At 46.4% G+C, this 14,091-nt stretch overlaps 4 protein-coding genes across 7 annotated transcripts in view; 1 reads left to right on the top strand and 3 right to left on the bottom strand.

Moving 5' to 3' along the window:
- Window positions 1-1,449, bottom strand: part of LOC126577702 (eukaryotic translation initiation factor 5A) — a 6,611-nt gene extending 5,162 nt beyond the window's left edge. The window contains exon 1 of one of the 2 annotated variants that reach the window (XM_050239533.1): window positions 1,351-1,449. The gene's annotated coding sequence lies outside the window, so the exon portion shown is untranslated. The other variant, XM_050239534.1, reaches the window with a different exon arrangement.
- Window positions 1,450-1,796: 347 nt separating this feature from the next.
- Window positions 1,797-3,525, top strand: LOC126577699 (NF-kappa-B inhibitor-interacting Ras-like protein). Its single transcript, XM_050239528.1, has 3 exons — window positions 1,797-2,291; window positions 2,413-2,649; window positions 2,714-3,525. The coding sequence occupies exons 1-3, from the start codon at window positions 2,178-2,180 to the stop codon at window positions 3,059-3,061; spliced, it is 699 nt and encodes a 232-aa protein (XP_050095485.1). The 5' UTR covers window positions 1,797-2,177; the 3' UTR covers window positions 3,062-3,525.
- Window positions 3,511-7,276, bottom strand: LOC126577693 (uncharacterized). Of its 3 annotated transcripts, none has more exons than XM_050239519.1 (5): window positions 7,064-7,276; window positions 4,805-5,235; window positions 3,978-4,500; window positions 3,788-3,904; window positions 3,511-3,721 (listed from the first exon to the last, which is right to left on the bottom strand). In XM_050239519.1, the coding sequence occupies exons 2-5, from the start codon at window positions 5,177-5,179 to the stop codon at window positions 3,636-3,638; spliced, it is 1,101 nt and encodes a 366-aa protein (XP_050095476.1). In that variant the 5' UTR covers window positions 5,180-5,235; window positions 7,064-7,276; the 3' UTR covers window positions 3,511-3,635. The 3 variants fall into 3 exon arrangements, with proteins under 3 accessions (XP_050095476.1, XP_050095477.1, XP_050095478.1); XM_050239520.1 differs by having other exon boundaries at window positions 7,084-7,276; XM_050239521.1 differs by having other exon boundaries at window positions 7,089-7,276.
- A 2,866-nt stretch (window positions 7,277-10,142) lies between these two features.
- LOC126577696 (uncharacterized) lies at window positions 10,143-12,756 on the bottom strand. Its single transcript, XM_050239524.1, has 3 exons — window positions 12,542-12,756; window positions 11,000-11,183; window positions 10,143-10,929 (listed from the first exon to the last, which is right to left on the bottom strand). The coding sequence occupies exons 1-3, from the start codon at window positions 12,681-12,683 to the stop codon at window positions 10,284-10,286; spliced, it is 972 nt and encodes a 323-aa protein (XP_050095481.1). The 5' UTR covers window positions 12,684-12,756; the 3' UTR covers window positions 10,143-10,283.
- Window positions 12,757-14,091: the final 1,335 nt, after the last annotated feature.

The following is a 14,091-nucleotide window of genomic DNA, read 5'->3' as shown; positions in this document are numbered from 1 at the left end:
TCTAGTATTCTAGTCTCGAACTGCTACGGTATCTCCTACCCTTACGAGCGAAACAATAGAAATCGCTCGAAGGTGTTTCAGGTGATGCTCCTCAGCTCCCCTGCTCCCCAGCTACTTTCTCTCGCTCTCTTCATGATCCTGTCTGCGACTGATTCGTCCTTTTTGCCACTGTCACTGCTGACATTTGCACAGTGTTGAGGCTCCCTATTCAGCGCATCCTAGTGTGCGTATCCCAATCATCCTTCGATTCGTTTCCAGATTACGTCCCGTGTACCGCCGTGTGGCCGTGCAACACACATTTTTAAGGACTTCTGGTTCCTCTAAAGCGAAATATCGATGCAATTCTCCAGCGAGCGAAAAAAAAACCCTTCTCGAGTAGGAGCAAGGAGCAAGAAGGATTAAACCATTCCCAGGCTCATACACTCGCGCAGGGCACGGGGCAGGGGGTGGCAAGCGATGCTGGAGTCCTACAACATTGGCAGATGAGAATTCCCGGCACAGAGAGACGCACACAAACACACACATGCACTGCCGTATCTGCATCTTTTCCTCCGTGTTGCCCCGCCGCCGTTCATCGCTCTCTGCGCCTGCTGCGGTGTTGCTGGGGAGCGCGCCCGCTAACCTCGTACCGTAACCTGCACGCGAGCGGTGCAATCTCGCGATCAACGCATGCCACGGCACCCGGAGCTCCTGCCAGTTTTATCATCCAACCGGAAGTGCATCCCGATGATCCGATTCTTTCTCTCAGGGACACCGTGGATGTGGCCGTGAAAGAGAGAGGACGGACGGAAGGCGAAAATCAGCGAGCGCCGACCGGGACCGCGGTCAATACGCTCGTTGGCCATGCAGGGAGCCGGGTGGTCATCCTCCAGACAGCCCCTGGACCGGTGCCACCACCCATTTCCACCATTCCAGTTAGCCCTTCCGACATCATTTCCACCGTTTTTTTCCTTTAGTCGTCATCCTCCTCAGTATCTGCGGCGGTGGCGGCTCATTCATGGAACCAACCATCCATCCGTGCCCCCACACCGCTGTAGTTCGCTGACTTGCCACAACCGCACCACCACCATCCGCAGCACCACCACCCTGTCGACCTATCTTTCTCGCTCGCTCGCTCTCCCTCTCCTTTTGCCTGCTGGAAGAGGGTTGGCCACCGCGCCGCCACACAGCCAGGCGACGAAGCGAAAGTTTCTCCACTAATTTCCCGGCGATCCGATCGGGTGGCGGCGTCGGTTTTGCCACGAGCCGATTCCACGCCACAAACCGTGCCATTCGGTGCGACCGGTTACCGATTTCGAACAGATTTTACACACTTTCCCGCACACAATTCGCCAGAGGCTCGCTACTCACATGTGTGATCAAAATGGTCACGGACAAAAGAAGATCGCAACTATGGCCGCGGGACGTGCGAGAGTCAGTGCGAGAGCGGGACGACACGATTCACTCGGCTCGCTGGTCGCTGCCGTTGCGCCGCTTTGACAGCCGGATCCACGCGTTGACGGATGTGCGTTTTTCGAGCCACGGTATGCGTTCTTTGCTGAACTCCTATCCGCTGAATGTTTCCCCGGGGGGGAGAGGCACAGTTCCGAGTTTTCTGGCCGGAAAATAGCACCAGGGGCTCGGAAAACGGAAAATACAAAAATCGTTAGTCGAACAGTAGGAAATTTCAAATTATTCAACATACGGTTTCCCAGTAGCACTTGGTACCACCTAGTAGCCGGTTTCAGTGCGGCCTTCATAAACGTTTATCTACAGTGATGATCGTTAAAGTATGAGCACTGCTCTTTGTTTTGTTTTCGGGCTCGCTCTGTAAAATCGCGCTGAACATGGGAGATTTTCAGGTTTTTTGGGCATTTTAACGGTGATAAAGGTGATAAGAGTGAATTCAAGCGGTTTCCCAACTCCCCACCGTTGTTCCCTTTGCAGCAACCATGGCGGGAAAAGTGTAAGGAACTTGGAGAACCGCAGCCCACCGACGATCGTGTTGTTTGTGCAGCACGATTCTCACGATCTCGCGATAATTGGTGGCCAGTGAAAAGACGGGACAACGACGATGAGTGCAAATAATTAGATCTTCCGACGGTTCGAGGTCACTTTCGAACGGTTGCTTAGCGGATCTGGATCACGAAAAACGGTGCTACTGACCGCGATATAGCTCTCATCGAAAACACAGCAACATGCTTACGTCGAAAATAAGCAAAGTGAGCAAGGTGGTGATCTGCGGTGCGAAAGGGGTCGGAAAAACCGCTATCCTGGAGCAACTCATCTACGGGAATGTTACGATCGATTCGGTAAGCTAACGGGGAACATCCGCTCCCACCGGGGTTGCTTGCTTAGGGTTCATTGCCCCCGTGAACGCGTCGTGACTAATGACGTGCACTCCCACTACCCCCTCCCGCCCTTCCGGAACAGGAACTGCACAGCACAATTGAGGACACGTACGTGGCCAGCGTTGATACCGGCAAGGGAAGCAGAGATATGCTGCGCATCTATGATACGGCCGGATTACAGGGCAACGTGCAGTTGCCGCGCCACTATCTCCTCTATCCGGATGCCTTCATCGTGGTGTACGATCCGAGCGATCCGGCCAGTCTCGATATGTTGGCCGGCATTAAAAGTGATATCGACAAGTACAAGGAAAAGAAGGAGGTAAGTTTAGGGTGACTAGATGGTCAACGATCGCCACTAAACGCGCTCTCCATTTCCTTTCCAGATAATCATTATTGTGATAGCCAATATGCGATCTCGCAATCCACGCACGGTCGGTACGTCACCCAACAACGAAGGTTCACCGAATGGGAACCACCAGCAGCAGCATCACCTGAACGGCGGTAGCAACCAGATGAGCAGCAGCGATATGATTGAATCGAATCTCAACCGAGCCAACAACTGGTGTGCCCGGGAACGCATCAAGCACTACACGGTGAATGCGATGGAACGGGCCTCACTGTACGAACCGTTCGTCCAGCTGGCCATCCGACTGTATCCAACGCAAACCAAGAGCTCGTTCCAGCTGCGGCAACTCACCGGGCAGAAGGCGTCAAGGGTGGACAACAGCTAATGCATTCAGTTCTCCCTCCCTTCCGATTCCACTCCACTATGGCAAAGAACTGGATGTGTAAAACCAAAAAAATATGAAAAGGCCAAACAAGGGTCACGAATGGAACCCAATAGCATCGGGGCAACGGGTTTTCCTATTGGTCTCTTCCTAGCTTAATATGGCGTTTTGAGCCTGGCGCTCCTAGTGCAGTGACAAACGCTTAACGCGGCAACAGTACTGGAATTGTCACTAAACTGAACTATCTATAGGGACTGTATCCTCTTAAGTGGCAATTGTATTTAACTTATGTATTACTTTTTTTTTATCTCGTTGTTTCGTCATATTATTTGTCTGTGACAACCTCTGTTCGTATATAGTGAAGCACTATGGATACTTAAGTTTGCAAAACATTACCCGGCATAGCTCAGTTCAGGGAGCTTTTATATTGTTTAAAATAAAGTATTATTCAATTATGAAACCCAGTACTTCCTAGCGACACTTTATTGTTGTGCGTATTGTTGTATATAATTTACAGCCCCGGGTTCCCCCCTGTATGGTTATCGTGTAGCGTCTCTGCCGGTCCTCAGCAGTGACTTCACCACTTTAGCAGGTACTTTAGCTTAGTTAGCATGATTCGTGTTCCGAACAGCTTATCCCAAAAGTCGCTACTGATGCCGTATCCTGTAGAATGGATTCCCCTGGTTAGGTAGGAACGATTTCAACCACATCATCACTCTCTTCCCTTACCTTGATCGTGGTGAACGAAGTGGTGTGAATAGTGATACCGTTTCATGTGATACAGATGGCCCCCGGCCGGACTTCCGTAGTGAAGGTAATAGTGTATCATGTCGTAGATAAGGTATCCTGGAACAAAAAAAAGGTTTCAGTGCGGTGAGTACAGGACACTCGGTACAGCCCCCGGCACACCAGTTCTTACCTATGAGACCACCGGCAAGCGTGATCCTCGGATAGGGAAACAGATAGTAGATGGGTTGGTAGAAGAACGTGGTCAGCAGAATGGCCGGCGGAACGGGAAACACCAACCGGTACGGATCGAACGGTACCTTGTGGTGCTGACCGTGAATGAGAAAGTGAAACGTTTGCAGGAATCGATTGTGCTTCGGATCGAGATGGAAGACCCAGCGGTGCAACGAGTACTCGAGCAGTGTCCACGCCAGACAACCGATCACCAGCTGCACGTACAGCTCCACCGATAGAAGCGATGGTTCGGTTCCACGTGCGCTGGCCAGATCCTGGCTGCCAAGATGGGTGATGTAGCAGATGGCCGGTATCCAGAAGGCCGGTACGATCCACCACGGTGTTCTGGTCATGTTCTCTATCCAGCCCGGTCCAATCAGGCGTAGCTCCCGATCGACGGGCTTGTTAACCCACTCGGCATAGCTGCCGGGTGGCATTCTGTGTATCTGCCACAGCATCGGTTTGCTCCAGTCGACCAAATGCTGTCCGGAAGTGGGCGAGAAAATGATAAGAAGATGTAGGTTCTAGGATTGCATAATGGGCATATGAGTGTTAGCATTCCAACACTCTCGACTAGCTGATAAGCGATCAGCGTGGCTCCGTCGAGTCATGAATCATCGATACGGTTCCGGGGCGTCCCACGAACCACGATGATGACTGTGATAACCGATTGAATGGTGAACCGAATTGCTCACGATTGTTTGCGTTGGTGTTTGATTGGCAATGATAAGGAAGTACAGGTTGTTTGATCCCTCCCCCCCCCCCCCCTCCATGTCGATGACTTACCTCCATGCTGTCGTCGGTTAACCTTGCTGTATCCTCCTCCACCGCGGACGGCTTGGCGTGCAATCCATTTGCTCCGGAGTGGATGCCATTTCTAGTACCGTTCGGTATCTTACCATTCGCTGTCTTTGCGGTTCCATTTTTGGCGTACCCGTTGGTGGGTTTCGTGGGTTCTACGGTTTTCGAACGGATCCGGTACTCCTTCATCAAATATTTGGCCGCCTGTGAGTGTCCTGGGGCGCGTGTGAACCGCTCCTCCATATCCTTATCGTGCAGGCCGGCCAGCGAGTTCTTGCCACCCGGATGCTTGTGTGCGAACTCCGTCAGATCGTACCAATCGCCCCGATACTGGACGACCAAAGGATCCGTCTGTCCCATGGCTGGCGGTACGGGGGGAGGGGGGGTTTAATTTCACGCGCACTGTGTTTATGATCCTGTGGTCGCGGAATAGATAAAACCCAGCGTTAGACAGTGAGACAGATAGTGAGTTTACTGATCGTCCTGTCCGCGCAAGGTCTCTGTTCCCGGGTGGAGGGATTCCGAACGAACCGAAAATCGTTCCCTCGTTTTGGGGCAAATATAAATATCGTGCAATCATGTCATGGGTGCGCTCTACCCCACATTAAATCCCCCATTCGTTTATCGTTATCGTTGTACGTTGCTGGTACGACTGGTTACACAACATTGATAAGCGATCGTGGTATGCTGGCTTGCGGACATTGGGAACGAGGATTGAGCCACGAGGCGGGAGCGGTTAGATTACACACGGTGCGTTACGGAACGCACCTTTACACCTGTTATCTATTCGGCTGCTCATGAGAGTGCATTATTGAGCTACAAGTTTGTAATGCAACTTTAGAATCCTTCGGTCGAACACGTTAATTTAGAATTGAAAATCATTTTTAAACGGCATCAAGGGAATAAAGGATTACTCAAAATACGAGTTACTGACCATTGACTTTAAATACTTCAAAAAGAATAATTGTGGACTGGAATTTATACTAAAGCAACATATTCCTCTCGCGTAGACAGGTTAATTACACGCATTACTTAAAAAAGGACATCTAAAATGCAAAGATGCCCCACGAATTATGGTAATTAATTTCCAATTTAGTATCTGCTGACACCCGGGGATGATAAGGTTCGATGAAACAGTTTGGTCTAAATCTACGTTTACCTATCACGGTGCCCTTCAAAATGGAATACCAATCGGTTCCCGTTACTCATTGCATTAATGACCCAATCCCACATACCTACACGATAACAGCTTCCATTGGTATGGCAATAAAAGGAAACTGTAAAGTAATGACTCAGATCGCCCCAAAGAGGGGCTCAATAAATAATGAGGCCGCGTACTTCCCATCTCATGGAAGATGGAAGAGCATCATGATGAAAATGTGCCACGGACCGTTTGACGTAAGGTGTTTTAACGATAAGATTAGATTCCCCTTTGCTTATCGTCCATAAATTCGCCATTCCTCCCTTTCTTTTGCCGTGGTTCATTAGGTAACACTGGTCAGCAGTTTGATGTGAATGGAAGGGAACCCTATTCGTGGCCAATGCCATTATCCTGGCTACAGTTTGCAACAGTAAGTGAATATCGATTCAATCAATCAGCCAATGTCTCTGCAGTAGTTCAAGTAATGGAGCACATGGTGCACCGATGGTACTAGCGAATACGAAGCATCGGAATTTGGTCTGGCTAGACTGAGACAGCTCTAAGCGGCGCACTGGTATTATCACTTTCAGTTTGCGTGGTTTTTTCCCCGCCATTTAATGCCGATTTTTTTTTTGTTCTGATCTGCTAGACGGAAGTAGCAATCTGTTGCGATGAGTTACGAAATCTCGTGGGGCGGTTTGGCGAAGATTCACAAAAACCGATGACGACTCACAGACCGTAACTAGCGAATTGGTTAGTCAGCTCGACATCTTCCAATGACCCAATGCCGGTTGCTCCCAGCGAAGGTACTAAAATCGATAGCTTCTCTCGAGTTGGCCGTAGGGCATGCTTGTTTGCTGTAATGTGGCCACAACGCCGTCCACCTAATTGCTTTTGCGTCAGTGAGCGAATGCACCAAGGTATGTCAATATTTGGACCACACTCGAGATACACCACCTGCGATTCGCGGCCAGTCGCGTCACGCGTCTCCGGTTTGTCACTTTTTGTTTTATCACCTCGATTACAACACGCCTCGATTACACGGGATCTGCGCATCTTACGCGAAGATCGAAGGCTCTTCTCGACTTCCCGCTAGAACGCACCTTGCACCCACCGCTGGTACCTTACAAGCACACGCTGTGGGTCCGTTATCGTGGTTTGAACTCGTTTCGCGATGATGCACCGATCTAGCAAACCGATTGCCAGTCCCGCTGACAGTCACGTGCTTCCGGTGTTACCGGCAGATCCCGTGGAGCACAATGAACAGCGGAAAGCGGCGACCCTGCACGGTCGGCGTTCTAATCAGTACTACTGGCCGTTTCCCGCGGGGTGCCCAGCAAAAGTGTCACTGCGGCGTGCGCGCTCCGGTCCGCGCTTCATCCATACTCGCGGAACGTACTATCGACAGCAGCCGCTAGCAGCATGTGTGCGGTGTTGATACATGCTGATAGTGAACCTGGGGACTCTGTGTGTGGAGTGGTGAGTAGTCCATTTTTTTTTATCGAGATTATAATTACGATCGGATGATGGTTTAGGGAAAGGCTTGGACTGCTTAATGGGAAGATAAAACACTATCTTCCATAGATTTGGCACACTTTGGCGCATCCAGTTCCTGGTAAAATTGACAATTAAACAGTAGAATGTACGTAGTCAGTCGTTTTCGGATGATCGAAAGCACAAACCCATTCCTTTCACGATCAACTCACCAGGCCATGTTTCTGTTGCACCCTGTGGCGGAAAAAGCGGAGGGCGCAACGAGCTACGATGACGGTGTCAGCGTCTAAACCACCTCCAAAAAGTAGAATCATGCGAGAAAACGAAAAAAAAAAACGAAATAAATCGTTGTAACCAGTGACTCTCCGCTTGTCTAACATCGAGTGATAAGATAAGAGCGCTCGCCGAGCGGTTCGACAGTGTTAACAACGGTTTTTTTTTTGTCGTTCCCCGGCTCAGGTCGGGCAAAGGGAGGCACTTTGGCACGGTGGATATCGTACGCCTGCTGCGTTCTCTCCGAAACACTCAAACGCCCGGGTTGTTGGACGATGCGCCGTGCTGCACGCAACCAACCCAACGCCATTGCTATCGATTGCAATATGTTGCATCGATTGGACGGTATAGATAAGGTAAATAGATGAGCCGAAGCCGGCGGGGCATGGGTTTGACCATATCGGGCATGATGGTTTGGGGGATCCCACATTCGGATCACTTCCGCGCGACGGACGGTGGTGTACCGGAAGGACGTGATGCTTAATGAGGCGGATGCAAGTGCCCGGAAGGGCATGTCACGGTCTAATCGGGAATGATGATGCTAGACATCATGCTAGGCAATCGCCATCACTGTGGACAACAGGCAAACGAAGGATGGGAATACATGTTTTGTTTGGTTTTTGTTTTAATGTGCGATCTACGGAGCTGTTAGTGATCCGCGCTCTTTCGGTGCTGCTCCGATCCGATCGCATTCTCGCTTATTAATGAATGTATTTTTATTCGTTCGTTATCATCTTGTTGAGTTGGGTGCTGTAGACTGCCTTTGTTTTTTTTACAATCAACATTCAAGCTTTCTAACTTCTTTTTGAGCAAGGTTAGTTCCGTAGCTGCTGGTCGAAATGGATGGAATGTTGAATGGCGATAAGATGGTCGACTATTTGTTTTACATCATCGAGTAATATAGACTAAGGGGTTTAATGATGGCGATTTTGAAGAGAGGAAATGCTTTGCTAGAACTCATCAATAAAGTTTGCTTCATCATGGAATAGCCTTGATCCAACGCATACGATCTATGAAAAGATATGTGACAACAGTAGGTTATATGCATTTCAGAGGATGCCCAGTCGCTTCGTACGGTTGTATGATTGGCCGATTTGATGGCGTTGAATTAAACATTTTCAATTATTATAATTATATGCTGCCATTCCTTATTCCCGTATCGTAGTATCGATCAGAAATTGCAACTGCCACGGGAAGGCCAATCGATTTTCGTTTTATTGGGTCGACTGCCATCACTGTGTGCGTTACTAGCGCACGGGGCGGAGTGTACAATGCAGGGTTAGAGTTCACTACATCACAACCATTCAGTCACCGTACGTTTACATTTTTTTTTAAGAATAATTGGGGTCAAAGTGGTGCTCCAATGATCGTTACAATTCTTGTGTTTGTTTGATAAGATTGATCAGTTGAATATTGTCTTATTTGTGATAAATTAATAGTTCTACAGAAAAGAAAGGATTGCCCAACATTCAGTTCCAATAATGGATTTTAAAATCGTAGAAATACATAAGTTAGTGTACGCATCGGGATGAATACTTCCTGATAGCTTCAAGATTCGCACGACGCGCATTCGCATTAAGGAACCACAACCGCAATGCTAAGCAATAGTCTGAAATGGACTGAAACATAAAACCATAAAGGAACTGAAATTTCAGCTGCATAATCGTCGACTGTTTTTAAAAAGATTAACGTAAAGTATAATCACACCCCCCCCTCCAGTATGTGCTTGCGAAATCTTGTGCACGCAGTCGCTGGTCTTGAACGCAGTCGCTGGGGCTGCAGCCGATTGTGTTCGATGCATTATGGATGCTTATGCTACGTTTGCAGATTTGCGCGATACAATGTTTGTTGATCTTCAATTTGTTGATATTTTATGTTTGTGCTCTTGAGCTGAGAGTCGATTCAATGCAATAATTAAATGCAGCTGCATGCAGTTATCAGGAATGTAAAATATTTTCATTATTGGAGCCTAAAATTGCTTCAATTGACAGCAATACTCAAAATAAATATTTCTTAGAATTTAGACTTCATGATAGTGAAGTAACAGTTTTCCTTAATTCTTTTGTAAAGAGAAATTGGCCCTTCTTAATATAAACTTTAAAATAGTTAACAGAAAAGTATAAGTAAATCAAATTTAAAAACAATTACAGACCAAAACCACATTTGGTAAAAATAGAAAATCCACTTAATAAAAGAGACTTTCGTGTCTCTTGTAACAAGATAACTTTTGTATTGCTTTCTTTCTGATACGACAACGAGGAACTAGTCATGCTCTGTTACAGAAGATCCTTCCACTATTCGCAATCGGGCGCTGTTGTTCTCCAAGTCGTGTGCAATTCTTTCTGGTGGATTAGACAGTTAAATTTTGACAAAAAAAGCAAACCATTCGGTGCGAGTAATATTCGGTTCGTTTGATTTATTTCATTTTTCAATAGTAGACACTACCAGTAAGCACACATCCTTAAACATTACCATTTTGCATGATGTTACGTATTGCTTCCAATATATTTCACAAAATTATATGTAAATTTTTGCTTCAATTACATAAGTCTTCGTTTATTTCTTCAACTTTTTCCTAGCTCCATCTTTCGAGCTTTCCGCATCCTTTCCCTTTCTTGGCGCTTCTTCTTCGGAGGAAGATGATGTTCGCGATCGTTTCCGATCATTACTCGGTTCAGCCTTGGCTGGCTGCTTCGCCAGGAAGCTCTTCAGCTTCTCCACCTGCGGACTGTACGCCCATTGCACAAGCTGCAAGTGACGCTCGGTCGGTTTACCATCCGAATCGAACAGTTTAACGCTACTGTCCGGTTTCAGCTCACGCAGCTTTCTGTTCCGTACGATGTCCCAGGTGGGCTTAGGGTCAGCATCACTATCGGAACTGGTCGGTGCCTTAGTGCGCAGGTGCTTGTAGTTTCCCTTGGCCACCGTTTGGTAACAGTTGAGAAACTCCTTGGCCAGTGAATCTACATGATCTTTCGGCTTGGGTAGCTGCTTGATGAGCTCGATCGATAGATAAGGCATGTTTTGTTTACCTCGCTCTTCACGATCGAATTGATCGAGAAAATCGGTAAACAGTTCCATGGCTTCTTTGATTGATTTCAATTTTTCCGGGTTTTTGGTGGCAGGCAGCACACGCTTCGCACTCCCCAGCAGTCCCTTGATGGCGAGCTTCTGGTAGTCGGGATCACGATCTTCCAATATTCTGAAAAAAATGGTTAGAGTTTGCAGTGCAAAGGTCGATTTGAGGCAGGGTCTGACAGGCTGTTACTTACTTCAGCGTTTGCTCAGCAGCTTGCTTATCCTTAAAGCCTAAGCCGGGCACCGTTTCTACCTTCTCCTCTGAATCTTTTGGCTTCGCATTCTTTGTACTCGAGGCCGTACTGTTTGCTTCAAGCCATTGCTCGAAGGTTTCTATGGCCGCTTTTATGTTGGCAACCTTATCTTCCGCTTTGGTGACTTTGAAGGAGAGCATGGAAATAGAAGAGAAGAACAATTGAATTATATAAACAAAAATCTATTGAATAGTTGTTATATACTAGGACTGGTGATTCGACTGGATGGCGATCGATGAAAGTGAGGTTAAAAAAGGAGTTTAAATGATTACATTTTAATTTAATGAAATGGTTAGTTCACTGCTTGTTCATAAGCATTGCTTGAGTTCAGTTTCTGATTGTGTTATTATTGCAATATGATGTGAAATTGTCTTCTATTCAGACCAATTACGCTACGAGCCACGCTAGTTGCTTAAGGGGGGACTTCGGTATTTAATTTTAATTTCTGACACATGTTTTTAACATTTTTCCCTGAAAGCTGATCCTTTCAAGAGTATTGTGTAAAAGTTTTGGATCAATCGAGGAAAAACTGACAGAGATACAGATTTTTGAAAATCCGCGTTTCATACAAGGCTCCATGCAGCTCGCTACTTTGAAGCGCGTTTCCCAAAACCAGCGTTTTTAAAGTCGGTGTCCATCGTACCGTAAAAACTACCGGGCCGATCGATTTGAAATTTTTAACACATAATTTGCACACTTTTGCCAGGTAACCTCGTCGATCGTTAAAATTGTTTATACTTTTTTTAAAACAATTCTGTAAAGCTCGTTTTTTTTGGCAGAATCGCAAAAAGCATCACTTTTTCAACTTCAAAAATCTGCCAAAATTCGAAAAATAGAAATATCAACAAAAACTCTCCGAGGTTACCTAGATAAACTTATAACCTATCTAACTAATATCGATTTGTATGTTTCAGATGATCCGTCATGTCGACGATGGACACTGGAGAAAGTAACTTTTCGTCGACACGCCTACCAAAATTTGATGCCGTGGAACAGTTTGTTCATGAATGTTGCTCAAAACTATATCAAATATTCTTCAAAAGTTGTAGATTAATATGCCATTTATTTGCACAAATAATGTTGAATGGTTACGTCACAAAAAATCGTCAAAAAAGGGCAGTTTTTTGGCCTGAAAATACCGAAGTCCCTCCTTAAACCAAAACTTATCTCAGAATGGTATTTGCTCTCATCTCAAACCATCTCCCATAACAATATCGTGTTTAGAAGAATGAGACAAATTGGGTGAAAGAAAACGAATGGGAGAGTAGGGTGGGCGATTTAAAAATATCAAATCGCCACATAACATAACGTCACCCAAAAACACTTGAAATCTCTACACTCCGAACGCTGATGTCGTCATAGACGATCACTCTCTCTCTCTCGAATCAGCGGAACCTTCACGCTATGACATCATCAACCGTAAAACCGATGCCCGATGACCTCCGCACTACTGCTGCCAACCGGTCCACTATCAATACTCACGAGTAAGCACCCGTTTAGCCCTTCCGATAAGGCCACGCACAGTCAGCTGTTGATACTTGGGATCTTCACTTTTCAGCAGCTCCAGCGATTCCTCCGCCTTTGCCCTATCTTTGAACCCGTACTTGGATTCCTCTTTGGCCATCTGGAGGCGGGAGGCCGTTCTTCGGACACGCGGATTCGGAGCGAGATTTTGGAAGGACACGTGGAGATCGCGATGATGTTTAGAAGCAGACTGACGATCGTAAAGACGATGCTGCACTGATCGGCCCAAGATTTCAAATTCGGTTGGTGTACGTGTGAGTGGTATGCGCACGCTCTGCTGTTGCTGCTGCTGCTGCTGTTGTTGACTGTTTACTAATCGCAACGCCCTCCCCCCACCCGGCAAGCTGTTGTTGCTGCTTGCTGATGCGAAGATGTGGAGAGTGGGAAAGCAGGAATGCGAGGGAGGGGGGATGCTTTTGGGATTCGGTGACAGTCAACTCGACGCCGGTTAGGGGCACGTTTTAGAAATGACGTAATGCTTAGCTCAAGATCATCGCCGGTTGTGCCGGGTGCGTGAGATATTTTTTAAATCGTAAACATAGAGGAATGAATTGAACACCGTCTGCTTAAATCGCCAAATATTCAATCTGATAAGATTGGCATGTGGATACCATTGTTTACAGCTTGTTTGGTGATTTGCAGCTTAATTTTACATGACAACAGACAGTGCAGAAGACCGCTAGGCTTAATGATGAGTTATCAGTAGGAAGTTCTATCAATAAGAAGTTCTAGGAAGTAGTACTTGAAATATATAATCAAATTACGATCTACATATTGTAGCTAGATGAAATAAATACCTCAAAATGTATCTGTAAGTAAAGAAATAAAAGTTATGTTATGTTAAAATGAGTAATGTACTCATTATTCAAGCTATAAAATACTAAACTTATCATTCCGCAACTTCATTGTTGCATTGAAAGTATGCAGCATCTTTAGCAGGACGATCTATTGTTTGTGATTGCAGCACATCACAATTAGTGGAGAAAAAATCGTTTAGTTGAATTAATTGAAAATTACAATAGTAAAAGGATGATTAAACAGAACAGGAAAATTGACTTATCCTATATTCAATCCGATAACATAAACCGTAAACATTACCATTTATTGTGGTTGTTGATTGCTGCTATCATGCAGAGAAAGGTGACGATTCATTTTTAATAACCTACAGCAAACGTTCGTCACCTCATTTTCGGATACATTTCTGATGTAGATATCGGAGACAAATGTTTTGTTTGGGTCTGTCACTTAATAATATATCTTTATTCATGTATTTACCGTCCTCTGCCTCTTTCAATTCGCATACACTCGCAACACGTTTAACCGTTCGAAACGTGTCCGTACATAGGGTCTGGTTACACCATCGCATCAACCTCAACGCCAACGAGCTTCCCGCCACATTCGACACATTCTCCTTCCTAATACATCACACTGCACCCATCCATTCCACAGGGATACGGTTCCGGTTGTGTCGCTGTGTCGCTTCTATACCGAACTGAACCCCCACGCTG

This window comes from Anopheles aquasalis, chromosome 3 (genome assembly GCF_943734665.1).
Source record: "Anopheles aquasalis chromosome 3, idAnoAquaMG_Q_19, whole genome shotgun sequence".
Classification (NCBI taxonomy): domain Eukaryota; kingdom Metazoa; phylum Arthropoda; class Insecta; order Diptera; family Culicidae; genus Anopheles; species Anopheles aquasalis.
This window is presented reverse-complemented; position numbering and strand designations above follow the sequence as displayed.

Excerpts from the sequence above, each read along its gene's own strand:
- LOC126577696 (XM_050239524.1), bottom strand. The coding sequence starts at position 12,683 with ATGGCCAAAGAGGAATCCAAGTACGGGTTCAAAGATAGGGCAAAGGCG. Across the intron at positions 11,184-12,541 it reads GGCTAAACGGGTGCTTACTC|TCACCAAAGCGGAAGATAAG; the intron begins GTGAGTATTGAT and ends TCTCCTTCAAAG. Across the intron at positions 10,930-10,999 it reads GCTGCTGAGCAAACGCTGAA|AATATTGGAAGATCGTGATC; the intron begins GTAAGTAACAGC and ends CATTTTTTTCAG.
- LOC126577699 (XM_050239528.1), top strand. The coding sequence starts at position 2,178 with ATGCTTACGTCGAAAATAAGCAAAGTGAGCAAGGTGGTGATCTGCGGT. Across the intron at positions 2,292-2,412 it reads GGAATGTTACGATCGATTCG|GAACTGCACAGCACAATTGA; the intron begins GTAAGCTAACGG and ends CTTCCGGAACAG. Across the intron at positions 2,650-2,713 it reads AGTACAAGGAAAAGAAGGAG|ATAATCATTATTGTGATAGC; the intron begins GTAAGTTTAGGG and ends TTTCCTTTCCAG.
- LOC126577693 (XM_050239519.1), bottom strand. The coding sequence starts at position 5,179 with ATGGGACAGACGGATCCTTTGGTCGTCCAGTATCGGGGCGATTGGTAC. Across the intron at positions 4,501-4,804 it reads TAACCGACGACAGCATGGAG|CATTTGGTCGACTGGAGCAA; the intron begins GTAAGTCATCGA and ends ACTTCCGGACAG. Across the intron at positions 3,722-3,787 it reads CTTCGTTCACCACGATCAAG|GATACGGCATCAGTAGCGAC; the intron begins GTAAGGGAAGAG and ends TCCATTCTACAG.